Source organism: Scyliorhinus canicula, chromosome 9, assembly GCF_902713615.1.
Source record: "Scyliorhinus canicula chromosome 9, sScyCan1.1, whole genome shotgun sequence".
In the NCBI taxonomy this organism is placed as follows: domain Eukaryota; kingdom Metazoa; phylum Chordata; class Chondrichthyes; order Carcharhiniformes; family Scyliorhinidae; genus Scyliorhinus; species Scyliorhinus canicula.
The window spans coordinates 33753809-33781741 of record NC_052154.1 but is presented as its reverse complement, the minus strand read 5'-3'; the positions used below and the strand labels follow the sequence as shown (position 1 = coordinate 33781741).

Here is a 27933-nt window from a genome sequence, read left to right as displayed (position 1 = left end):
GGGGGGGGGGGGCGCGAGAATTGCGCCACGCCGCCCCGACGCCGACTCACCCATTCTCCGGTGGCGATTTTCGGGCACCCACGGGATGCCGCCGCACCAGTCCAGGGCCGTTGAAAGCGCCCCCGGCAATTCTCCGGGCCTAGATGGGCCAAGTGCCTGCCGCCGTTGGTTACGTATGGTTCCACCCGGCGGGACGTCGGGGACAGGGGGATCCGACCCCGGGAGGGGCCTCCTCGGTGGCTTGGCCCGCAATCGGGGACTACAGATCAGCAGGCGGGCTAATTCCGTGGGGGCCTATGTTCCTCCACGCCGGGCCCCTGTAGGGCTCCGGCATATTGCCTGGTGGCAGCATGGAGACGGGAACCCACGTACATGTGCGATCTCGCGCCGGCCGTGGCCGCATGCGCAGACACGCGCCGGACGGGTTGCGCCGGCTTACAGGTGCTGGAGCTGAGGACAACACTCCGGCACCGTACTAGCCCCCTAGGAGGGGTGGATAGCTGCCAGTTGAGGCCCGTTGACGCCGGAGTGGCTCGCGCCACTTTTCACGCCGGCATCAGAGTTAGAACTTGGCCGCAGGATTGGAGAATCCCGGGCAATGTCAATCTTACTCGCCTGGCAGAAACTGAACGGATTAGTTGAAGTATTTGTTCGACATGCCACACGATTTTACGCTCCACTGACTTATATGCAAAGTAAAATCAGACAATATGTAAACAGACATACAAGTCGAGTCAGTTTCCCTCAAGGCAGCATAAATTAAATGACACCCTCGGCTTAAGGCAACAACTTAAACACATAACTGCAGTAAAATGATCAGCATGGCAGTTAGTTCAAGCAATATTACTGAGATAAAAATATATGTGCCTTTACTTCCTACTTTTTCATATTAAAATAATGCATTATGTATCATCACAGAATGAAGATGAAGGCTTACCAGAAACCTTATTTCACTTCATATAAAAGACTCTTTTTAAAATAGTTCTGTATGAAATCCTGATGATATGGCCAGCTGGTGACCACTTTAATCTGCTACTACACCAGCTGGAACCAAACTGTCTTGGGCAGTAGATGTTGAAAAATGTCTTTTTTATGTTCCTGCGTCTCAATTTGAAGTTCAGTCCAGCAAGCAGATGAATCTGCATCTAAGGTCTTCAGTGAATAATGTTGTTTGCCAGCCCATTGGTAAGCAGGGGCTGGCAGGAATTCTGTGGATGCTTCTTCTCATGCCAAACTTCACATTAGAGTCTCTGGTGTAGATAAAGTGCCATTACAGAGACCCTTAAGAATATTGAGATGCTTTTAATTATCTTGGAGCATGGACTGTAAATTTAAGCAAGGTTTCAAAATCTGTTGTGCTTTTTTGCTTGGTTAATTTTAACTCATGAAATAATTACATCAGCATGTTTAAAAACACACACAAAGGAATTTTACACAAGTATCTTAAGTGGTGTACTATCAAAGAAAATGAAACCCCTTGACATTTTTAGGTAATGATTTCTGGATAAAATTATTAACTCCACTTTCATTATTAGCAATTTGCGACCTCTTGATTTAAAATTGCAGACTGTCAAAGCAGAAATGCAGATCTCAGTCTGAATAATGTTGAGGCGTGCAAGGCCTCAGACGTGACCCATGTCTTTTTTGTTGGTAGCTGAGTACAGGCAGCATGCGCACCTTATCTTTGCTTTGGCAGCAGACTATAATAAACAGATATTATCAGGAATCTCAGAGCTATTTCATTTATTAAATAGATTATAAAACCTTCAGGAGTCCCGAGAAGGTTACACAAACAAAGGTTTATCTGGCAAACAAAAGTAAAGGCCGTAACGTGGCATACAGCATGGAAGTTCCAGTTGGGACTACCGATCATGACGCTCCCGATCCGGGCTAGCTTTTAAGCGCTAGATTCATGAGCCCCAGCTGCTAGGCCTCCGCTCCTCAGAGGGGGAGCTCGTATTCCAAAGGCCCCACGAGAAGATCAATTGGGTTATCCATGTGAGTTTAGTGAGAGTTAATACATATATTCACATGAAACTTTGCATCTATAAAGTATTATAGTCACCTGTAATATATATGATGGAACCATCAATTCTACCGACACGTGCTTGTAGGATTAGTATAGCGGTTTTAATATACTTACAACAGAGCCAGCCTGTTAGCCGTTTAACTTTCGGTGAACTGGCTGGCTGACTCTGTGGCACGGGTCTTTATACAGCAGCTCCAGGGGGGAGGAGTTCTGGGCAGAGCCAAGGGGGAGCCCAGTACAAACTCTCGAGAACTCCCAGAGCTACTCCCCCTGGTGGTCAGGTAGTGCAACTGCATTTACAATATTGATACATGTATATACTTGGAACAGAGTGACATTGGTAACTATAATGCTGTGTGAATCTCATTCACCACAATATACAGCCTTGACCAATCCATTGCCTCCTCACTGCACATGCAAATTTAACGTGATGGGGAAGGAAAGCCTTAAAATGTCAATACTTGCAAAAATTTGAATTGTGATAGAAATTCTGTTTCTTTTAGTATTTACCTGTCCCAGGGTGCACTCTACCCCACCCAGGAAGTCATCATCTCGAGTGCCAATACTGCAGTGGCCATGAATGTCATATACTTCAAATCGAAGCTTCTGAGCTTCCTCAAAGTAATAATCCACATTGAAAATTTTAGAGAAGACGGGATGCAAGTTACTCTTTATAACTTCAGTCCGGTCGACCTGTAAAGGAGAGCAGAGTTTACAGGATTATTAGTTGACTATTTGGAATGCCACATGTAACAATTCCCAATGACCTCCTTATGCCAGACAATGAGAATATATGGTAGCATAGAAATTCTAGACATGATCAGAATTGAACAGAGTAATTAGACATGGCTCCAGTAAGGTAGAAGGATTAGCGAGCCTCTAACACTTTAAACAATAAAAATGCTAACCTGTCACTCTACCTAAAACACGGCAATAGGTCCCAGAGCCATAACAGTTTACTGCCAGAGACTTTAAAAGGATCTTAATACAATTATCAGACCAAAAACATCTGTGGTCTGTATTTGAATTTAAAGGGTCCGAACTAATGGAGCTAAAGCCAGGAACAATAGTTAGAAAGGGACAATGTTAAGCGGAGCTTAGCTGCTCAACGTAGAATCAGTTTTAAACAGCCGTACCTACGCATTTCTGTCCCATAAATTCTGCGCCAATGGGCTTGGAATCATCAAAGATGGCATCTTCCTCTGAAGTTTCTGGTTTAATTGATTCATTACTGGTTTTTAACTCACAAAATTTATACGAGCTGTGAATGTTAAAAAGGCCTTTTCACTTTTTAAAAAAGTTTTTGATCAAAGTGGAGAAGCTTGTTTTTGGAGTTAGGACACACAATTTCACTACTTAATCTGCTGTTAATATTAAGCAGTATTAGAACATAGAACAGTACAGCACAGAACAGGCCCTTCGGCCCTCGATGTTGTGCCGAGCAATGATCACCCTACTTAAACCCACGTAACCCGTATACCCGTAACCCAACAATCCCCCCATTAACCTTACACTACGGGCAATTTAGCATGGCCAATCCACCTAACCCGCACATCTTTGGACTGTGGATCAAACATTGCAGGTGCTAGATGTATAGTTATTCTTTCCAGGTAATGCCCCATATCATACCATGGCTACCAAGCTGTAAAACTACTGCACCACTGTACCACAGCAACATGTCCCTTTCTCAAACCAACAAACCTATCTGAGTGTGAATGTCGTTCGACTACTGGTTGGACGCAACCAGTGGGAAGTTTTATGTTGCGAATTTATTCTTCCAAGAAACTGTCTGAGACTCTATATCATTCTCACAGTTGAGAGTGACAAGAGGTCTATTCAATATATCTATTGTTTGGTGCAACAGCCTCATCATTCAGTGATAGTTTTAAACTCCAGTCTTCGTAGCCTTATTCACAATGCGTTTTATCATTCTGTTGTGAGCAGTTAAGAGTGCAACATCTTGAGCCTGAAACATATTAAACTCTTGAATGAGGAAACTACATACATTTTCCTGTTACATTCAGTTTCCTAATACTTAAAGTAGACAGAACAGCATCAATAGAGTATACGCTGGTGAGGGTCAAACATGCCTCTTGAAAAGGCTGTAGAATATGTGGTAAGAATCTGGGAGGGCATGCAATAGATAGAAGATTCTATAATGCCGTACATAGTGAAAATGAAAAATAAAAATCGCTTATTGTCACGAGTAGGCTTCAATGAAGTTACTGTGAAAAGCCCCTGTTCAGTAGGGATTATTGATAATCTTCAATAAAATAAGTCAATAATAGTCTTGGAGCAATTCTGTTTTATAACAATTTGTATTTTCTGAGGCATCATTGCCATACATTTGGGCAGAATTTTGCCAACATACCCACGATGGGATTGATGGCAGGAGCTAAGAAGCTGGAAATCCACTGGTGTAAAATCACATTGCAATTCTCCCAATGGCAGGTTAATGGTGGAGTTCTCTTCCCGCTAGCAGGTGGTGCCATTTTTCTTCATTTGCATCTCACAAAGCTCATTAAAACAGCCTCCCATCAGCATCCCATCCAGGCTTTGAATCTTCCGTCATGCCAGCGGGAATTTACGTCAGCGTCAAACCCGATCAATAGTACATTGCGTGCACAAGGTGGTCCTCAGTTCACCACAGACTTTGGGGTGAGTGCAACAACTTTCTGCCAGAGTGCTGCTCTGCTGCTAATGCAGTGTTCACCACTCTGCCAGGCTGGATCGGTTCCTGCCCTCAATCTCCATGCCGAGCTGGTCTTCATAGATGCCATCCTGCTGCTAGACCCATGGGTCCTCCTGTGTCAGCAATTCAGATTAGTACTGCACCTGGGGTTGGGGAGTAAGTGGTCTCCTTGTTCCTGGTGCTACACAGCAGTGATTACCTGGACAGCACTGTGCTGCGGGACTCATGCTGCCAATACAACACTGGGGCGGAGTGCGAGGTGAGGCTAGGAAGTGAGAGGAGTGTGGCCTAATGAAGACAACGGGGGGATAGTGTGGAAGTAGGGCTGTGAATGGAGTGGGGGAAGGGCGAGGGTTCACGATGGCAGACAGAGGTGCAAGGTGGTGGAGGAGGATGATAAGAAATGGAAGGCAGAGGGAAGACCAAGGGGAGGGAAGCTGGACCCTGACAAGGGTTCTTTTTCGGAATGGCAGCCGGTGACCAGCGGTGTCCCACAGGGTTCAGTATTGGGGCCGCAGCTGTTCACCATATATATTAATGATCTGGATGAAGGGACTGGGGGCATTCTAGCGAAGTTTGCCGATGATACAAAGTTAGGTGGTCAGGCAGGTAGTGCTGAGGAAGTGGGGAGGCTGCAGAAGGATCTAGACAGTTTGGGAGAGTGGTGCAGGAAATGGCTGATGCAATTCAACGTGAGAAAATGTGAGGTCTTGCACTTTGGAAAAAAGAATCCAAGCATAGACTACTTTCTAAACGGTGAGAAAATTCATAAAGCCAAAGTACAAAGGGATCTGGGAGTGCTAGTCAAGGATTCCCTAAAGGTAAACATGCAGGTTGAATCTGTGATTAAGAAAGTGAATGCAATGTTGTCATTTATCTCAAGAGGGTTGGAATATAAAAGCAGCGATATGCTACTGAGCCTTTATAAGGCTCTGGTTAGGCCCCATTTGGAGTACTGTGTCCAGTTTTGGGCCCCACATCTCAGGAAGGACATACTGGCACTGGAGCGTGTCCAGCGGAGATTCACACAGATGATCCCTGGAATGGCGGGGCTAACATATGATGAACGGCTGAGGATCCTGGGATTGTATTCATTGGAGTTTAGAAGGTTAAGGGGAGATCTAATAGAAACTTACAAGATAATACATGGCTTAGAAAGGGTGGACGCAAAGAAACTGTTTCCGTTAGGCGAGGAGACGAGGACCCGTGGGCACAGCCTTAGAATTAGAGGGGGTAAATTCAGAACAGAAATGCGGAGACATTTCTTCAGCCAGAGAGTGGTGGGCCTGTGGAATTCATTGCCGCGGAGTGCAGTGGAGGCCGGGACGCTAAATGGCTTCAAGGCAGAGATAGATAAATTCTTGATGTCGCGAGGAATTAAGGGCTGCGGGGAGAATGCTGGTAGGTGGAGTTGAAATGCCCATCAGCCATGATTGAATGGCGGAGTGGACTCGATGGGCCGAATGGCCTTACTTCCACTCCTATGTCTTATGGTCTTAAGGCTGCAGGGAATGCTCAAAAACAAGGGGTCAAAAGGATGCCACATTATTTACTGGAAGGGGATGGGTGACAATTCCAGATGCAGTGGGTAGAGGTCCAAGTGGGGCATGGGCACCTCACAGGTGATGGGCTCAGGGTGGGAGTGGTTGAATCAAGGGACAGACTTTTTCATGAGTCTGTTAGCCTTTTCCCTCAGGGTTGCGGACGTCCTTCATGGCCTGGTGGAGAGAGATAAACTGGAGAGAGTGACAGGAGTGTGCTGGACTGGAATTTAAATATGGCAGGTCGGCAGCTGAGGGCAAGCGGACAAATCAGCTGCTGACCTGCCAGGTGATTTGGAGGGGATCTTGACTGTGCATAATTAATGAGCTTCCAAGTACTGAATCTGGTGCGAGATCCAGCTATTCTGGTTGGTGGGACAGGCGATGATGAAGTTGCCCTCCACTGTACTTAGTCTTAAAATGGGAGAATTTGGCACAGGATATTCACTATATTGCATCTTACCATTGGCATTTCTTGTACATTGGATCCGGTTTAGCTCACTTGACTAGACAGCTGGTTCGTGATGAAGAGGCAACACGGGTTCAATTCCCGTACCGGCAGAGGTTATTCATGACCTCCTCAACCTTGTACTCAGGATAAATCATCATCAGTAAGCTCTCCCCCTCAAAGCGGAAAGCAGCCTATAATCATCTGGGACTCTGGTGAATTTGCTTACTTACTCAGAAAGTAAGTAATACCAATTTCAAATAGCAGTGCTGAGTTCAGGTTAATAATAATAATCATCTTTATTAGTGTCAAAAGTAGGTTTACATTAACACTGCAATGAAGTTACTGTGAAAACTCCCTAGCCGCCACACTCCGACGACTGTTCAGGTAGACTGAGGGAGAATTCAGAGTGTCCAATTCACCTACCAGTACATCTTTCGGGACTTGTGGAAGGAAACCACAGCACCCGGAGGAAGCCCACGCAGACACGGGGAGAACGTGCAGACTGTGACAGTGACCCAAGCCAGGAACGAACCCGGGTCCCTGGCACTGTGAAGCAACAGTACTAACCACTGTGCTATTGTGACACCCACGGGTTTTCTGCCTGTGTGATTCACACCCCACCCCCTTCGCCCGCCAGGAAAAATCAGATCTAATAGAAATGGAGGCAGGATTCCCACACCTGAGTCCCACTCTCCATTTTTAAAGACCTCCAGAGTGGACCTGACTCTGAGGTAAAGGTTATTTTTCTCTGTTGCTTTCCAAACGGAATGCAGGTGAGAAGACATTCACTGGTCAAAGAGAGGGAACGTATAGAAATGTTAGCACCGGGGAAGGTTTACCTTGAGTGGGATTTGTTGCAATCCCAAGTGATGTTATAACTCGGGGGGGGGGGGGGGGGGGGGGGGGGATGAAGATCCCAGAATGGAACCCTGCCTCAAAAGAGTTACAGGAGTGCAAATTAAAACATGAGAAGTTTGATTATGATACAATAATCCTTTACACCCCCTTACCTTAACAAATACACACAGAATTGAAGATTAACACAGATTAGAAAGTACATTTTAAACTGCAATGATCCCATTAATACAAAGTCCCTTTTTAACACACAAGATGACTGTGGTCAAATATACACATCTGAACCCAAGCTAATGTCTATTTATTTCCTCCGAGCCCCCTCACCAGATGATTGTCACATGGGAGTTTCAAACTCCACTCTCAAAAAAAACACTTAAAAATCTTGTTTTGCAATAATGCTTTTTCTTAGCGGTTTACATTCTGAAATCCAGTCCAGGTTTTACAAATTACACTTTTAAACAAAGCTTCCACTGTACTTTTAACTGTGAATCCAGTCCAGGATTTTACACCAGCCCCTTTAGGATTTCATTGTCCTGACTGCTGTACAAACTGTTCATAGTTGCATTAACTCTCAATTCATAGATTGTATTAAAATAAAATCAAACCATTCCATTTACCTCCGAAGTCTGCTATCCCACTTTAAATCTAGTTTCTGCAATTCTCTCTTTAACTCATAGCATTTGGTTTACTCTTCCTTGAACTGTTCTGAACAATACCTTGGCCGGGATTCTCCCCTACCCGGCGGGTCGTGGGGTCTCAGCGTGTTGGAGTGCCGTGAACCACTCCAGCGTCGGGCCGCCCCAAAGGTGTGGAGGTCTCCGCACCTTTAGGGGCCAAGCCCTCACATTGAGGGGCTAGGCCCACGCCGGAGTCGTTCCCACTCCGCCGGCTGACGTGGACGGCCTTTGGCGCCATGCCAGCTGGGGCCGAAAGGACTTCGCTGGCCGGCGTAAGTCCGCGCATGCGCCGGAGCTTCAACGGCTGCTGACGTCATACCGGCGCATGCGCAGGGGAGAGGGTCACTTCCGCCTCCGCCATGGTGAAGGTGGAAGAAACAGAGTGCCCCCACAGCACAGGCCCGCCCGCCGATCTGTGGGCCCCGATCATGGGCCAGGCCACCGTGGGGGTACCCCCCCTGGGGTCAGATCGTCCTGCGCCCCCCCCCAGGACCCCGGCGCCTGCCCGTGCCGCCAATCCCGCCAGTCAGGTAGGTGGTTTAATCCATGCCAGCAGGAGAGGCCTGTCAGCGGCGGGACTTCGGCCCATCGCGGGCCGGAGAATCGCCGCTGGAGGCCCGCCGAATGGCACGGCGCGATCCCCGCCCCCGCCGAATCTCGGGGGGGCGGAGAATTCGGGACACGGCGGGGGCGGGATTTACGCCGGCCCCGGGCGATTCTCTGACCCGGCGGAGGGTCGGAGAATCCCGCCCCTTGTCTCTATTCTCTTAATTTCAATAATTTTAAGAAATAATTTCTGTCCTAATTCCCTGGTAATCTGGATTGTACCTTGTTCCTTAGGAAGCTTTCATTTTTAAAATTCTCTTGTCCCGTCCAGCTTCTCATGGCAGAGTTGAGTTGTTCACTCCCCAGTATCCTGTCTTCAACTGCAATCAAATTAGCTAAACTAAAACGTAAAAGCTTCTATACTTGGCAAGGCCCCAGTTACTAAGCAACTGCTGCTGGTTTATTAACTCCTCACACCATAGCCCTTACTAAACACAAAAGAATCACAGTTGGAATTGAAACTAACCACAGCACGTACAAATACATAAATACATAAATAACCTTTATTGTCACAAGTAGGCTGACATTAACACTACAATGAAGTTACTGTAAAAAGGCCCCTGTCGCCATATTCCGCCGCCTGCTCGGGTACACAGAGGGAGAATTCAGAATTCTCAGCTGGTACGGGAATTGAACCCACACTGCTGGCCTTGTTCTGCATCACAAACCAGCTGTCTAGCCCACTGAGCTAAACCAGCCCTGCACTGAGCTAAACCAGCCCTGCCTTTGTCCAGCATGAATCTAATTATAGTTTTTACTCTTCCAGGTACAGAAGCACTAAATTAAACCCATTTAAAACAATACCTTATTCTAATGTTTACCAATACAAATATAAATCCCTCAAGACTACCTTTATTTTCCTAAGAGTTGGAAGTTGGATTGAGAATTCTCAGGAGGCCAAGGGAAGTGGTTTTCAATGGTCACTGGGTGTTATGACTCAACAGAGCAGGGAGAAGTGAACATATTGTAAGTTGGGGGGGGGGGGGGGGGGTACTTGGGACTGTTTTCTATAAAGACTGCAATGAGCTAGCTCAAATGTATAAAGTCAGCGTGGGGTATTGGTCATGTTAAGCCACCGATTAAAGAATAATGTTCCTGTTGTTCAGAATTTTAGTTGCCTACTAGGTGATGTTTCATCATTGTTGATTTTTGTATGAATGTTACAGAATAAGTCTTAAAACCTAAAATCTTGGTGTGCAGATCCTTTAAGTTGGAATTCAAACCTCTTTTCTCACAGTTATCAGTCTCCAAAGGGTTTGTAAAAGTTTTCTGAAGGAATTTGAGACATTGCTGGCATATATTCTAGACCATGGCACAATTTAACCACCACATTGTGCATGGCGCGGATCTGGGCGTGCCGGTTAAATAGCGGGAAAGGCCAATATTGAGATCCATGCCGGGCGCAAATCAGTTTGCCATCTAACCGGGCCCGCTCCCAATGGCACATTTGGGATCTCGCTTAAATATGGCGAGCATATCACAAACCACTATTTGCATTAATTTCCACCTTATTGGCGATATTGAAGTCGAATGTAACTGCCTCCCAGGAATTAGCCGGCTCCCCGACTGAGAAATCACGCGGGCATCATTTGGCACTCCTTTTTAAAATTGTGAATGCTGCTGAGGGGAAGTGAGGAGGTGAGCACCCATCTCCATTTTTGGGCATGCAGCTCAGAGCACACAAGAGCTACTGATCCAGTATTTGGGGGGGGGGGGGGGGGCACCCCTCAGGGGATGTTGGGCTTGGTGAGGGGCTGAAGCGTTCCAAGTCGGGGTCACCCCTGGGCTGGGGGAGGGGGATGTGTAGGGCTTTGAGGCCTTCAAACCATCCTTAAATATTGTGGATGCCCATAACAGAAGCAACTACAGCTGGTGCCTATCTGTCCCACCAAACACTTCCAGGATACAGCTCTGTTATATGCTGAAGTTCACTTTAACTCCCTTTGACTGTGAGCAGCCTCTAGCTTCACAGCTGAAGGCTATTGCTAATAAAGAATTGACCTTGTTAGTTGTGAGAGCACATCACAGCTGCAGGTTGTGCTTGCTGCTTGCTCCTGCTGGTGTCTGCATATGGCTGGAGGCTGCTGTTGCCTTCTTTTTCGTATGCTTCACCCAATGTCTACGTGTTTACATTGTGCATTTATCCTATGTCATGTGTTTTTCATGTATGGAACGATCTGCCTGGACTGTGCGCAGAACAATACTTTTCGCTGTACCTCGGGACACGTGACAATAAATTGAAATCTAAAGTGGGAAGACATCAGCCTCCCGTCACCGCCAACACCATTTGCCGCCATATTGGCAGTACTCTCACTTCCCAAACTGCCTTCGAAGTGCTGGACAATCCAGTTCCACCTTTTCTCCACTAACCCAGGGAGAGTAAAGTCAATTGTAACACAATGATAGCACCTCAGCTGAGTTCAACTCGTTCACCACAAGTAAAGAATACAACCTGGGAACTTGTTGGTATGCACCTCAGATACTCACTGAGCAAACATACTGAGCTATGACTGAAAATGAAGTAGCATTTCAGATCGGCAATTACATAAACTATTACATCAAGTCTCCCATCAAAGCAATCTAAAGTCCTCAGAGGTCAATGGAGTTTTCTTTGACTTTAATTATGGACTGAACAGGAGGGCAATTCTTCCAACTCTTGTATATTATTATTGGTTGAACAAAAATGACATGGAACTTTCTAAAGACAAGTCTGACCTTCAGATTATCTTGATGAACACAAGATAATCTTGATGAACCAGCGTAAATGGTCACAAGAAATTTGATTGAAAAGTCTGCAAGGTGAAGAAGCCTTAAACTGCAATAAAGTCAGGAAAATATATTTTTACGCTGTACTAATCTTAGGCTGTGGAGTGACATAGAACATAGAACAGTACAGCACAGAACAGGCCCTTCGGCCCTCAATGTTGTGCCGAGCCACGATCACACTACTCAAACCCACATATCCACCCTATACCCGTAACCCAACAACCCCCCCCTTAACCTTACTTTTTAGGACACTACGGGCAATTTAGCATGGCCAATCCACCTAACCCGCACATCTTTGGACTGTGGGAGGAAACCGGAGCACCCGGAGGAAACCCACGCACACAGGGGGAGGACGTGCAGACTCCACACAGACAGTGACCCAACCGGGAATCGAACCTGGGACCCTGGAGCTGTGAAGCATTTATGCTAACCACCATGCTACCCTGCTGCCCTACAATTGTGACTGGTGACAATTTCTGAGATTTTTCATCCCACCCTGATGGAAGTTGTCACGACCGCCTGAGCGAGTGCACGGTCAATTCCTGCCCCACTTGACCCGGAGTCGCGAGTGAGAGTAGATGTTAATTTTAAAGTACCTGAGGACCTTGGCTGATCTCAATAAACTACAGTCACCATGTTTGTAAATTTAACACAAATAATCTTTTATTATTTAACAGTAATATAATTAAACTGACAAAAGTGTAACTGACTACCTAATACCCCTTTCCCAACTCCCTCCCTTTCCAACTCGCTCCACTCTATACACACACATAAAACATAGAGGAAAAAAGGTGGTGGAGAAGGAAAAAATTATGATAAAATAAAAGGATAAAGGATCTCTTATCCACCAGGAGGCTTCCAGTTAAAGTCTTTCAGGTGTTCAAGCTTTGTTTTGCTACTTCTTCCTTCTAGGCTTGAGATAGTTTTCTTTGGCAAGGTTGTCTACTTTCTCTGTAGATTCAAGATAATTTCAAATATATGCTAAAGATGTGCCAGGCACTCAATGGGTTTAGAACAATAAAGCATTTCTTTACTTCAACAGCGAGAGAGAGTTCCTTCTTCTTTCAAAGTCTAATCACTTCTGCCCAGCTCTCTCAGACGCATCATGTAGGAACCAATCACTGACTGTTATCAGCTAGAACACTGTCCCTCGCTAACCCACAGGTTGCTAGACAGCCAATCAAACCAAATTCCTCCAAAGCTAGTTCTTAAGGTTCCCTTAGCGCTGACGAGTCTGGTTTCTCCTCTGCAAAATACAAAACCTGGAACACACTGTCCTGACTATGAAATCAAAATGAAAATGAAAATCGCTTATTGTCACAAGTAGGCTTCAAATGAAGTTACTGTGAAAAGCCCCTAGTCGCCACATTCCGCCGCCTGTTCGGGGAGGCTGTTACGGGAATCGAACCGTGCTGCTGGCCTGCCTTAGTCTGCTTTCAAAGCCAGCGATTTAGCCCTGTGCTAAACCAGCCCCTGCAAAATGAAAATCGCTTATTGTTACAGGCAGGCTTCAAATGAAGTTACTGTGAAAAGCCCCTAGTCGCCACATTCCAGCACCTGTTCAGGGAGGCTGGTACGGGAATTGAACCGTGCTGCTGGCCTGCCTTGGTCTGCTTTAAAAGCCAGCGATTTAGCCCTGTGCTAAACCAGTCCCTGCTGCTTCAGCTTGAGTCCACTGCTTAAAGGCACATTCTGATTACGGATCCACGGACCAAAAATAATAAAATAAAAGAAATGGGAACAAATGGAAATCAAAAGGAAGGGTTCTAAGAAAGAGAAGAAATAAACTGGGATTTGAATCTGCAAACAAGTGAGTGAGCAGAAATTTCAGTAGTGCCAGTGCTGTCAGGCATTGTAGATTGTAATGTACGATGCTGAGTGGGGGAACAAAAAGAGGGAATGCTGGAAAATCTCAGCGGGTCTGACAGTATATGTGGAGAGTCTGGGTATCGACCAGACTCAAAATATTATGTCATAGAATCCCTACAGTGCCATTCGGCCTATCGAGTCTGCACCAATTCTTTAAATGGGCACTCTGCCCGTTTACGAGTGTCCACCCCTCCCAATCCACCTTGGCCTCGCTAAAGTAGCAAGGCCAAAGCAGTAGTTTGCTTTGATGTTGACGGGGGGGGGGGGGGGGGGGGGGGGGGGGGGGTTGTTTAGCAGTGGCCCAGGTCCCTGTGTGGGTACCACAAGTTATGATCAGCCAGAACCTCTTAAAGGGCAGATGTTGCAATTGTTTCACAAAGTGCTTTTCAAAAAGTACGAATGAGGTAGCAGGCCAGAGGGGAGCGCTCCCAGTTTCTCCGATGCAAGTGCTGGAAACTTCAGTACAAGAGTTGGAAAAGGGGGAGACGTAATGTCCCCAAGGCAAACACTGCAAAATGCTGAGCATCAGGTCGCCATGTGAATCAATGCAAGGTGTCTGGTCCTGAGGACCTGGCTGTAGTGTTACAAAACGTTTGATGATCTCATAAAAGCAGTAAAGGTCTCCATACGTGTCTCCTGTGTCTCCGTTGGCAGCACACTCACCTCTGGGTTTGACACCCAGTTCCAGAGCTGAATACAACAATCAGGGCTGAGGGAATACTGCACATTTGGAGGTGCCATCCTTTGGATGAAGTGTCAAAGTGAGGCTACATCTGCCAACTTGAGTGGATGTAAAAATCCCCCAGCACTATTTTGAAAAAAGTGCAGGGCCATTATCCCCTGTATCCTGACCAATATTTATCCACAAATTAATGTCACAAAATAGAATACCTGGTCATTATCACATTCCTGCTTGTGAGAAATTGGTGTGTGCACATTGGTTGCTGCATTTCCTACATTACAACAATGACAGTTCCATGCCCTAAGAGGGTGCTGGCAACCATGGACTTACACTGGATTGATCCATTATTATTCTTGTGGTTGCATTCTGCAGTGTGGCTGACCAGAAAACTCTCCTGCTCCTTATCACCTGTCATCGAAAAGGATTTACTGGCTGTTAATAAACCTGCTTGGTCACTTTATAAATACACAAGTCCTGAAGTTTGACTTGAACCCAGAGGTAGAGATGGTAACACTGAAGTACAAGACTTCGCTGTTACTACTGTCGCCACATCCTGGGCTAGTGTGGGGTGGCACGGTGGGCACAGTGATTGTCACTGTTGCCTCACAGTTCCAGGGACCCGGTTCAATCCCGGCTTCAGCTGACTGTCGGTGTGGAGTCTGCACGCCCTCCCCGTGTCTGTGTGGGTTTCCTCCGGGTGCTCCGGTTTCCTCCCACAGTCCAAAGATGAGCAGATTAGGTGGATTGGTCATGTTAAATTGTCCCTTCATGTCCAAAATGTTAGGTGGGTTACTAGGATAGGATGGAGATGTGAGCTTAAGTAGGGTGCTCTTTCAGACGGTTGGTGCTCATTCGATGGGCCGAATGGCCTCCTTCTGCACTGTAAATTCTATGATTCTATGATTTAATGATTCTAATTCCAGTCCCATTTGACCCAGGGTCGCAACACAGGTGAAATTTGATTTTATTTAAAATACCCAAAAGGCCTTGGTTGAGCCAACAAACTACACTCATTGAGTTTGTAACATTAAAACTCAAGTAACCTTTCATTATATAAAATATTATAATTAAACAGACAAAAAATATAACTGATGATCTACAGACCCCATTCCCAACCCCTCTTCCTAATACGCCCCACTCTCTGTACACACACACAGACAATGTGAGGGGAACGAGCGGTGGAAAGGGAATTAATAAAAATAAAAGGATAAAATCTTTAATGCACTGGGATGACTTCCAGTCAATTACTTTCTGAAGTTCAGGCTTTTGTTTTGGTACTTTTTCCTTCCAGGCTTAAGATGGTTTTCTCTGGTAAGGTTGTCTACTCTCTCTGCAGACTCAGCATCATTTCAGGTTCACAGTGAAGGATGTGCCAGACACTCACTGCTTTCAGAACAATAGAGCAGTTATTTCATTTCAGCAAGCAGGAGAGAGAGACCGTTCCTTTCACTTCTGAGGTCTAATACATCTTCTGCCCAAGTTCTCTGAGAAAGCATCAGACAGGAACCAATCACTGACCGTTGTCAGGCAGAACACTGTCCCTGGGCAACCCACCAGTTGCCAGTTAACTAACCGAACCGACTCCCTCCAAAGCTGGTTCCTGAAGTCCACTTGGTGCCGAGGAGTCTGGTTTCTCCTTTCCAGAATACAAAACCTGGGAACGCAGTGTCCTGGCAAGCAGGCTGTTTTAACCTTGAGTCTTCTGCTTAAAGGCAAATCCCGATTATATGTCCACGGACCAAAATAATAAAAGATAGGAGTAGGGAACAGAGGAAATAAACAAGAAGGACTCTTACAATACATTTCAAAAATCACTCCCTGGGATGTAAGGTCCGTTGAGACATTTGGTAGCTATGAAGAGTGTGATAGAAATGCAAGTCTTTCCTTTTTCTTCTTTTTACGTCCTAACCGCAGCACCACCCACCTCACATGCTGTTCAATGTAAACACACCCACCAGGCAGCCCTTCAGAAATCAGGATTTATACCTAACATTCACCTCACCCTCCCACACATACAACTGTACAAGCCTCACACTCACAGCTTCCACATACTGTCAGTTATGACAGGCACATCACCCAATCACTTTGCAGCGCACTGACACTCCTCCCTCTATTTTGCAGGACTAGAGGGCACACTTCCAGAGGGAGCAGCAGAGAACGGGCAGGGGCTAGTGATGCCTGCAGTTCCTGAGCTTGTTGGAGGAGAGTCCGCTGCAAATAATTAGGTCACTGTAACCCTTGTTACCAAGAGCACCCAACGTGATGGGGCGTACCTGCCTTATGCACCTTCTCAACTTCCACTCCACCCTCATCCCAAAACCTGACAGGAGGTTAAAGCTGCGGAATGTGTAATCATGGACGACCTGATTTCCTCCCAACCCCCTTCCCTCATCCCAATCCTGCCTTCCTGCATTTCTACTTTCAGATACCCGAGAACTGCCAGCTGGCCAGGCGAGGTTGCCTCACCAGAGAGGCTCCATCACTCGATCTGATACTCACAGCCACCAGCTCAGATACTGGCACTGCACATGCTTTAGTAGGTAATATAGAGGTGGGATCAGCAGAACACGAGTCACTGAGCACAGGTGTGCCACAGGCAGGCCAGGCAAAAGGATAGTGTGTGGGCCAACTCTCCAGAGGTGGTGGGGGGGTTAAGGGGGGGGGGGGGGGGGGGGGGCAGATACATCCCGCTGCACAGGATTGAGGAGTTTGATGGGGCAGTGTACAGGGTATGACTGGTGGCCAATGCCTTCACAACCACAAAGAGTCCCACTCCCATAATGAGCAATCGGTGTGTAATCATGCGCAAAGTGTGATCCTGGTGAAAGCCCACATTCTGCCAGCAGAAACCACTGTGCTTTCATTCTGTGCCAGACAACTGGTCCTGCCATCTTCTATCTACCACAGTAAATCAGAGGATAAGGATATCCCAAATAAGAATGGTCTTAATAGAAAAATATTACAAGTCTTTCATTTCAGATGTATTTCTACCCTTTGCTGTCTAAGAGTAGCTAGAACTATCAATCTAAAAATCTTAAATTCAGTACATGGGCATCGCACTTCACCTATTGTGTGATCAAGGAACAAACAAGTCAGTCACTTCCTGACACTGTGGCTGGATTTTGCCAGCACTCTGGTGGTGGCCTGTAAAATGGTGAGAGAAGATGGAGGGGACGGCATGCCCATCATCGTCCAGCCGCCTGCCACCATGTAGGGATATGGTGAAATGGCTCTCCAGCCCAGATGCCAATTGAGCCACGTCAGTCGCCAATTGAGGGTGTTTCCCTACCACTGCTAGCATTTCAGCAGCCATGGGTGCTTCCTCCTATGCGTGGGGCAAACCTGGTGGCCTCCAGTGGGCACCCTTTAGACCATGGATGCTTCCCTGCTCATCCCACTCCTTCCACAGCAATGGCTGCTATCTTGAGATCTTGCATTCTGCATGAGGGCAGGATCCAGAGACTTGCCAGCAGCAGTCACTCTAGCGAAATGTTAATAAGTAACCTCAAACTGAGCTCAGAATGTGCTCATTTCAAAAACGTCTCTGAATTAAATCTTTCAACAATGGCCTTAAAGTACAGGCCAACAATCATAGCTCCGTATTAGCAGGTAAAATCAGGACTATCTTTCAGACCTAACACCACAGGAGATCAGCTCATAATATAAAAATGCATTGTTTGTATTTCAGTGTCTAGAAATGTATTTATTATACTGCTTATTTTCTGTTGAAAAATCTCTGCAAACATTTCCTCTGTTATTGTTGTTATTTTCTCTATGGATTTTACCGACTCTTGAATAAATTAGGGTCCTTTTAAACTAATGAAGGATGTGGCCGGACAAATAATTAATGAGAAATACGATTAACAATAATGTAGTTGTTATGGAACAGATTAATGATTGGAAATTCTATTTGAATTACACATTCCATTTGTACTTAAGATTCACATAAGTGAACATGTGAATATGTGTGGGCAATATAATGTGGAACTCTGCAAACATAATTAGCTGTTTCCACACATCACTACACAAAATGAATTACTTTGAAAATATATTAGCTGAGTCACTCCTACACAATCATGCATATATTAATGAGTTTTACTAGTGGGTAATGTGACTTTCCTACTTTTGTCCATAAAACTAGCTGTTAATGGCATTTATCCAATTCTGGTTAGTCTAAAGAAGCTTCATTAATGGAATGAGAAATCGTCTTGTGCGCTCGCTGTCAGACTCTGAGGGAGGTTTTAACCTCATTCACTGGGGTGGGTGAAACCCACGTGATCAGGTGGAACACTGATTTTACATCCCACCCAATGGGGGCAATTCTAACCTATCTGCCAGTTGGGAAACTGATGGGATTGGCTGAAATGTTGGTTTGACACCCTGCCCGATTCTGCTCTTCATTCAAATCAATGAGTAATATTGAGGAGGGTGTAAAATCAACGTCCCGCCTAACCCCATAGGTGCCCCCTGAGCAAGTTAGCTTAACATTTCTGCCATTGTGTCAATAAAGACAATTCAACCTGTAGAAATATTCTGTATCCTATCTTCGAGCTTACTCAAGGAACATTTTTAGCAATCGGAGGTGAAATGGCACTTTAGATGGACACAGCTTCAATTGGTGCTTTGTTCACCCTTTCACGCCCAAGCCCCCATTCGCTATTCCATGCATATGCAGTCCCAACATTCAATTGCCATTGGTTATTGGTCCAGTTACTAACCATTGCTCATGGCAAATTTCAGCCCTAAAATCTTGCCAACTACAATAACAATTTTCCAGTCCACAGTAGCTGAAGTACTGTGTAATTATCAGCAGTCATCTTTCATGATCTCTCTGACATCCACTGTCATCCATTGTTGCCCGGCAGTGCACCAGCAGTGCAACAATTTCACTGATTAGATATTACAAATTCAAAATTCATTATTACCAGCCACAAAGGAAATAATTTGCAGCATTTGTATTTATGGTGTACAGTTATGATATCACAAATGTTTAGAAAAACAGTTTTGAAGGTTATATTTTGTGCTCGTTAGACTGAATTTAAAACGGTTTCCAAAATGCACCGAGCATTCCCCTCGTGTATTCAGGCTGAAAAAGAGGAGACATTCTCAGACATATAGGGCGCGATTCTACGATTGTGAGACAGAGTGTTCGCGCCGTCGTGAACGCCGTTGTGTTTCATGACGGTGCAAAACGGGCGCAGGCACAAGCCATTCTGTTCCCCAGAAGGGACCAGCACGGCGCTGGAGTGGTTCACGCCGCTCCAGCCTCACTTCCTGGTGCGCACTGGGGGCGGCGCCAACACGAACATGCGCAGTGGCGACGTGCCAACCCGCGCATGCGCGGTGGTGATGTGCCAACCCGCGCATGTGCAGTGGCTTTACGGAAAGCGCCGATCCCGACGCAACATGGCGCGGGGGCTCTGGGGCCGGACACTCAACAAAGTAGGCCCGGGGTGGGGAGAGGCCGGCCCGCTGATTGGTGGGCCCCGATCGCGGGCCAGACCCCATCGGAGGCCCCCCATCTCCCCCCCAGGTCGGAGTCCCCCTCCTCCCCCCCAGACTGCCCCCCCCGACCCATCGCGCAGAGTTCCCGCCGGCATCGACCAGATGTGGACGGCGCCAGCGGGACTCTGCTTTTTCCGCGCGGCTGCTCAGCCCATCCGGGCCGGAGAATCGGCAGCCCGGCCTCGTACAGCGGTCTGTGACCGACACTGTGCCAAACGTCCCGGTGCAAATGGCCCCGATTCGCCGCACCTCGGAGAATCGCGCGCCGGTGTCGGGGCGGTGTGGTGCGGTTGCGCCGATTCTCTGGCTCGGCGCGGGGCTGGGAGAATCGCGCCATACATTTAAAATTCAATGAGTGTTCCAAAGACGTAAACAGCAACTCATTGACTTGATGGCTTTTCTTCCAAACACAAAGACACTAACTCATGTGCCACTGCCAGGTGTGAACAACCTTGATCCTACAGTGGGGTAAAGACACTTCAGATAACTGGAATGGAATTACCACTGAGAAGTGACTTGGCATTCTTATACAAGTCACATGAAAATGGTGGCCATCTTGACTTAGTGGCAAAAAGCATTGAAAATAACTGGAAGCTACAGAGAACCACCTTGAAGAAACTTCAATCCAAGGAGGGACTGAGAAAGGCACCTAAGAACAGCAACTAGTCTGTTGTAAAGTAACTAGTCTGCTGTAAAGTAACTAGGCAGATGTTAAGTAACTAGGCATTGAAGCCACAGCAGGGCTCTCTCCTGGAAGTGTTTGGCAGGACAGATAGGTTGCAGCTTGCCCCTGTTATGGGTCTCTGCAATATTTAAAGATGGCTTGAAGGCCTCACAATTGCAAAGCCCTTCACCGACCCCCGACCCCCGGCCCAGGGGTGACCCCGACCTGGAACACTTCAGCCCCCTGACACTAGCCCAACCCTCATAAAGGGTCCCCTACACCCCCCCCCCCCCCCCCCCCCCCCCCCCAGAAGCTGCAGTGCCGTTGGGATGCATGCTGGAGAATGGAAAACTCTACTCACCTCCCCTTGGCGCCAGCTTCACGTTTTTGAAAAGGAGTACTGCTCGTGATTTCTAGCTGGGGTGCCGAGTAATTCCCGGGAGGCCACTGATTCAACTTCAATCTCACTAATGAGATTGAAATTAATGCAAATAAGGTTAATGATATTCTCACCATCTTTGAGCGAGATTCAGAACTCGCCATCGGGAGAGTGGTGGGTGAATGCGGTGGTTGAATTGCTGCCGTAATATCTCAAGAACAGAGGAAAGAAGCCTTCTCTACCCGTGTAACCCGATTCTACCTACTGGGCTCGCCTGTTAAAGCAGCCTCCTGCAATTTGACAGTTAAAGTCATTGCAGCTACAGAGACAACTCCACAAAGTCAAGACGTTCACTTCAGAGAATGCAACACCTCACCTCCAAAGAATATCAGGCCTGCATCGAATGTTGACTACACTAGATTTACATTTATAAGTCTTGTTTTATCTTTGTTTGTGAAATAAATTAACCTTTATCTACTTAAGCACAAAAAAAGGTTTTGCTATTGGTTATTTTTAACTTGATTACTCGCACCAGGGGTAAAATATACACTCACAAACAAATATATTATTCAGAGGCGACTTCAAGAAAACCCACCTTTGAAGCAAGAGTGACAACGAATCTTTAAGCATGACATCCCATGTCTCAAAGTTATATCAAATTTCCCATTTTTGTGTGCACCATCTCATTGGGTGTGTCCCTTTAAAAGCAAGGAAACAATGAACTGCTACATCGGGATTCCCTGACTCAACTTCTTTATGTCATTATCCTTATTTAGGGCAGGTGGAGGGTCTGGGGGAAACAATTAGATAAAGTCCAATTTCCGGCACAGGGATGGTGATGTACAATTGTGCCTCAGCTGGTCTTGTTCAGACACAAAACTCACATGCTGCTTCCTCATCTAAATGATTTCAGTCTACAGTTCAGGGCAGAATGCGCTGCTGACTGACTCATGCTCAGCAGGGTGCCCAGCAGCGTGCCCAGCAGCGTGCCAGGCTAGTGACACACATAGCTCATTGGAGTTCTTAAAGGGAGCCTGCCTCTCTTAAAGGGAATCCACACTCAGAGTACAGCAGCAGCTGTGTCTGTGGAGCAGTTCAAAAGAAGGAAAAGCAGAGGAAATGGAACAACCGACCAGGCTCCCTGCTGCAATGCTGAAGGTGGAAATATGCTATGTTCCAATAGGGTCAAAAGGCCCTCAGGATGCACCCTGAGAAGCCAGGAAGTTCAATTTTCAGAGTCTGAGGAACTGGCTGCAGAGCTGGAGAAGGTTCAGTGACCTCATTCTGAATGCTGCTTAACGTGACACTGCTGCACCAACCTCGTGCTGCTCAATGTACAATACCCACCATTCCTAAAATTCAGACAGTCCATCTCATCCTTGTCTACCTACCCATGCTGCCAGCCTCAGACCCATTGCTGCTTCCATGTAACTCCAGCTATTCAGCATCATCCAAACGAATAGCAATGCACACAGAGTGCCTGTGCCCTCTCTATGGAGGAGGCCACATCATGGGGTTGGTTGTCACATCTGACATTGCTCAAGACATTCAGGGTGGTGGGTATGTCCCCATCTTCTGCCATTCCTGAGATCCCACTTCACCCTCATCCTGTTTTCAGGCAAGTTGCAGCTGTTGTGACCGTGGACTCCTTGCTTTCAACCCATCCATCATCCCGATCCTCCCCTTTTATGGTTTTCTACCTTGAGACAGTCAAGAGCTGCCAGCAGGCCGGTCAATACAGCCTCGTCATGAAGGGTGAGAGTTGCACCAAACCTCTGATGAAGTAGCATCATCACTTGATCTGGTACTTGCAGCCACCAGCATGACTGGACATGATTGGACTGCAGTCAGGGCAGAAGGAAAGGATGGTTTGTGTGCTTGGAGGGTGTGGTTGCAGACGAGAGAGTACATTCACACTGCTGATGCCCATCACTTTTGCAGACTTGCAGATCAGCTTTATTATTGCAACATCTCTCAACGTGATGCAACGCACATTTCTATTGTATAGAATATACATCAAAAGAAAATGGTTTTGATGAATATAACAAGTGTCTCCTCCAGGCCATGAAGAAGACAGCTATGGCCATGTACACAAACCCAAAATCATACCTTCGATCTTTAGACTAGGATCACAGTCAAACTTCCCTTTATCTCATTATTTATTAAAGCACTTCCTCCCTTCTATAGCTAGCAATAAGCAAAGCCAAACACAAAATTATCAGAGAGAATAAGCTTGGCTGCAAGACATGTTTTGATTCTTTCTTATAAAATTTCAAAAATTTATATCTAGTCACAGAGGAACAGAATTTCTAAACTATTCCTAGTCACTTTAGATTTACCTGACCTTCAGATTGGCAATTTGAATTTTAGGAAAGCAGCTTGCTTAAGAGTTAGAATTGGGAGATTAAGTTTCTAAAATCACTAACTTTAGGGTAATACTAATTCAACTCTGCAAAAGCTTTGTTCTTTGAGCTGCTGGATCATTACATTAAAAGCTGCAATTGGCAGGGTATAATTTCATGCATTGTCACTGTGTTGGAAATGACTATATAACACATGCATCAGTCTGTAAGCATGGCATTCCCAATTGCACTCCGGGGGGGATTTACCGCCCAATCCGGCACCTTGTTTTCGGAGGCGGAAGCGGCCTACCAACAGGAGTTTCTGGTCCCACCACTGTCAATGGAATTTCCCGTTGACTGCACCCCTCGTTACCAGGAATTTCCCACCAACGTGTAAATTCCGCCCCTCATTGTTATGCTTGCAAAATCATCCTATCTAAGTGAATGGCATTTGTGTGATGTTCTACACTGAACAGGTGCATAACAGATGCATAAGAAGACTTCTCCTGTATGGAAGCAGCAAGTGACCAGGCCACAAGAAACAAACATATCCATGTTAATTTCCACCAGTATTAACAGAAGAGATTCAGCACCAATATGTCATCCATCTTAACTAACAGTGGGTGCGGTATATCATAGAATCATAGAATTTACAGTGCAGGAGGAGGCTATTTGGCCCATTGAGTCTGCACCAGCCCTTGGAAAAAGCACCCTACTTAAGCCCACACCCCCACCCTATCCCCCTAACCCACCTTTTTGGAAACTAAGGGCAATTTAGCATGCCCAATCCACCTAACCTGCACATTTGTGGACTGTGGGAGGAAACCGGAGCACCCGGAGGCCCACGCAGACACGAGGAGAAAGTGCAAACTCCGCACAGACAGTAACCCAAGCCGGGAATTGAACCTGGGACCCTGGAGCTGTGAAGCAGCTATCATAGATTATCATAGAATTTACAGTGCAGAAGGAGGCCATTCGGCCCATCGAGTCTGCACCGGCTCTTGGAAAGAGCACCCTACCCAAGGTCAACACCTCCACCCTATCCCCATAACCCAGTAACCCCACCCTCACCACTGCACCCGAAAGAGTGATACGTTAACGATGATCTGTCGTTCCCCATGGCTTAGATATTTTAAACTGTGACCAAGAAGTCACAGGTTTGACAAGATAATTCCAGCTTTGGAAAAAATTTTTTTGTTCCATGTGAGTTCATTCATCCAAAGCACCTTACATGTACAGCATTATTGAATCTGCTGTTTCTTAAATTAAGCCATGGTTTCCCCCTTCACTTCTTCCTTGTAGTCATTTCTATGGGTTGATCATTCTACATGAAGAACTGCTTGATATCAATCCTCGTGAGAGCGAGCCCTCCACCCCAGAAGCTGTGGATTAACTTGTATCTGAGATCACCACTGCAGATGTCAGAGCAGCCTTCTCGAAGGTCAACCCACGGAAAGCCACTGGCCCGGATGGGGTACCCAGACGAGCACTCAGGTCTTGCGCAGATCAGCTGGCGGGGGTATTCGCAGACATCTTCAACCTCTCTTTACAACAATCTGAGGTCCCTATCTGCTTCAAGAAGACGACCATCATCCCTCTGCCAAAAAAAGTCAAGCAGCATGCCTTAATGACTATCGTCCAGTGGCACTGACATCCATAATCATGAAGTGCTTCGAAAGGTTAGTCATGGCTCGAATCAACTCCAGCCTCCCAGATTGCCTTGATCCACTACAGTTCGCCTAACACTGCAAAAGGTCCACAGCAGACGCCATCTCCATGGCCCTGCACTCTACCATGGAACACCTAGATAACAAAGACACCCATGTCAGATTCCTATTTATCAACTACAGCTCAGCCTTCAACACCATCATTCCTACGAAACTCATCTCCAAACTCCATGACCTTGGCCTTGGCTCCTCCCTCTGCGACTGGATCCTGAACTTTCTAACCCACAGGCGACAATAAGTATAGATAGGCAACAACACCTCCTCCACGATCATCCTCAACACCGGTGCCCCACAAGGCTGTGTCCTCAGCCCCCTACTATACTCCTTATACACCTATGACTGTGTGGCCAAATTCCCCTCCAACTCGATTTTCAAATTTACTGATGACACCACCGTAGAGGGGCGAATTAAAATGACGAGACAGAGTACAGGAATGAAATAGAGAATGTGGTGAACTGGTGCGACGACAATAATCTCTCCCTCAATGTCAACAAAATGAAGGAGATTGTCATCGACTTCAGGAAGCGTAGTGGAGAACATGCCCCTGTCTACATCAATGGGAAGAAAGTAGAAAGGATCGAGAGCTTCAAGTTTTTAGATGTCAAGATCACCAACAACCTGTCCTGGACCCTCTATGCCGACACTATAGTTAAAAAAGCCCACCAACGGATCTACTTTCTCAGAAGACTAAGGAAATTTGGCATGTCAGCTACGACCCTCACCAACTTCTACAGATGCACCATAGAAAGCATTCTTTCTGGTTGTATCACAGCTTGGTATGAAGCCTGCTCTGCTCAAGAATGCAGGAAACTACAAAAGGTCGTGAAAGTAGCCCAGTCTATCACGCAAACCAGCCTCCCATCCATTGACTCTATCTATAATTCCCGCTGCCTCAGAAAGGCAGCCAGCATAATTAAGGACCCCACGCAGCCCGGAGATATTCTCTTCCACCTTCTTCAGTCAGGAAAAAGATACCAAAGTTTGAGGTCACGTACCAACCGACCCAAGAACAGCTTCTTCCCTACTGCCATCAGACTTTTGAATGGACCTACCTCGTATTAAGTTGATCTTTTCTCTACACCTTGCTATAACTGTAACATTACATTCTGCAGTCTCTCCTTCCTTCACTATGTACGGTATGCATTGTTTGTACAGCATGCAAGAAACAATACTTTTCACTGTATACTGAAACATGTGACAATAATAAATCAAATCCTAAAGCTACTTATTGCTAGTTTGAACTCAATCCTCTTTATCCTATTCCCACAATTTAATTCAAAGCAATACTCTGGATTTATCTGTTCCATACCAATTTCTATCCTGTTTCTTCTGTCACATCATTTTGCAGAATTTCCACAGAGTTTAAATAAAAGCAAAATACTGCAGATGCTGCAGATTTGAAATAAAAACAGTAAATGCTGGATAAACTCAGCAGGTCTGGCAGCATCTGCAGAGAGAAAGAGCTAAAGGACGAGATTTTCCTCCCCCTCCGTGGTGTGTTCTGCAGCAGCAGAGGGGGCTTCACCATAAGCCAGTAGTGGGATCCTCTGGACCCGCCATTGTCAATGTGGTTTCCCGTTGTACGCATCTCTCGTCGATGCAAAATCGACGTGTGGGTGCGCTGTCGGCAGGGCTGAATGATCCCACCAATGTGAATGGCATGGAAATCTGACCCAGCGTTTTGGATCTAAATGCACATATACAGTTACATTTAATCCAGAAGTAGTTCTCTGTTATTTCCTGCATGTCCATAGGTTGACTGATGAAGTCCTCACAGATGGAAAAACTAGAAGTTATCTGATTTGAACTTGAACCTTCATTTCCTTTGTGCTCCCATGGGATATGGGCATGGCTGGTGAAGCCTGCATTCATTGTCCATCTGCTGGCTTTGAACTGAACATTTCAGGGGCCAGCTAAGAGTCAACCACATTGCTAACCTGGTCTTGAGTCACATGTAGGACAGGTTGGGTAAGGACAGCAGATTTCCTTCTCTAAAGGACATTAGTGAACCAAATGGGTTTTTGCAACAATAATTACTGCTCAATAACCTCACTAGCCCTGAAAAGCTAGGTTTATGTTTGTGGAGTGTCAAATGTCTTTGTTATAACAAAATACTTCCATAATTTCTTTGAAATAATCTTTTAAAAATGGACAATATTTCCATTTCTAGCTTAATCTAATGTGTAGGTACCAATTTTTATTTTGTCTCTGCATAATTACGTTACAATTCAGGACGGCACGGTAACACAGCGGTTAGCACTGCTGCCTCACAGTGCCAAGGACCTGGGTTTGATTCCAGCCTCATGTGATTGACTGGGTGGAGTTTGTACATTCTATCATTGTCTGTATCCAGATGCTCCGGTTTCCTCCCACAGTCCAAAGATGTGCAGGTTAGGTGGATTTAGGTTGTGTCCAAAAGGTTAGGTGAGGTTATGGGGATAGGATGGAGGCGTGAGCCTGGGTAGGGTGCTCTTTCAGAGGGTCGGTGCAGACTGAATGGGCCAAATGGCCTCCTTCTGCACTATGAATCTATGATCCTGTGATCTAAGATTCTATGATCTTCTATGATCACCTAAAAGGTGAAGCAAAAGTTGTGCTTTTCTTTATCTGGTTTGCTGCTTTCTCTGAGAACTCTACAACGATTGCCGGCTTAGACTGTTTGATGGCTTCACCATCAACTGCCACCAAAATGAAATTAATCGTGGAAGAAGTGAAATTCAGGCCGCAGAGATTCCCAGATGTTTGTGGTTGGCTTTCTTCAAGATCAATGGTGAACTCCATCATTTCATCACTGACACAAAACTTGGGCCACTGCTTTTCCTGACCTCCACAGTCCTTCCTCTGAATTGGTGTCAGACCAGCGTGAACACCCCCAGGAACCAGCGTCAATGTCACAAGCCCACCCCCACAACCACACAGTCAAATGCCTAGAAACCTCCCAATAGCTACATGCACATTTGAAGAATGGTCAATTGTCTATGTTACATGCAGGTGGTTAGTACCACACAACCATATCCCGGCAATGAATCAATGCCTGCCGTCAAAAAAAATTCTAGGATAAATTCCGGTGGTGAATAAGCTCATTGACAGCCACCTCAGATCGGTCTGAACCTCACCAAGATGCATCTGTTGCAGGATAAGTGTTAAT

The 27933-nt window shown here is 46.2% G+C and overlaps 1 protein-coding gene across 3 annotated transcripts in view; it reads right to left on the bottom strand.

Annotated features, from left to right (window-relative positions):
* The window catches only part of cpne7 (copine VII), a 215499-nt gene that overhangs the window by 125376 nt on the left and 62190 nt on the right, over positions 1-27933 (bottom strand). For 2 of the 3 annotated variants that reach the window (XM_038806484.1, XM_038806483.1), the window contains exon 3: positions 2540-2722. In XM_038806484.1, coding sequence (XP_038662412.1) covers positions 2540-2722 — 183 coding nt within the window. Of the gene's footprint in view, positions 1-2539; positions 2723-9073; positions 9170-27933 lie in introns of those variants that run through there. The other variant, XM_038806486.1, reaches the window with a different exon arrangement.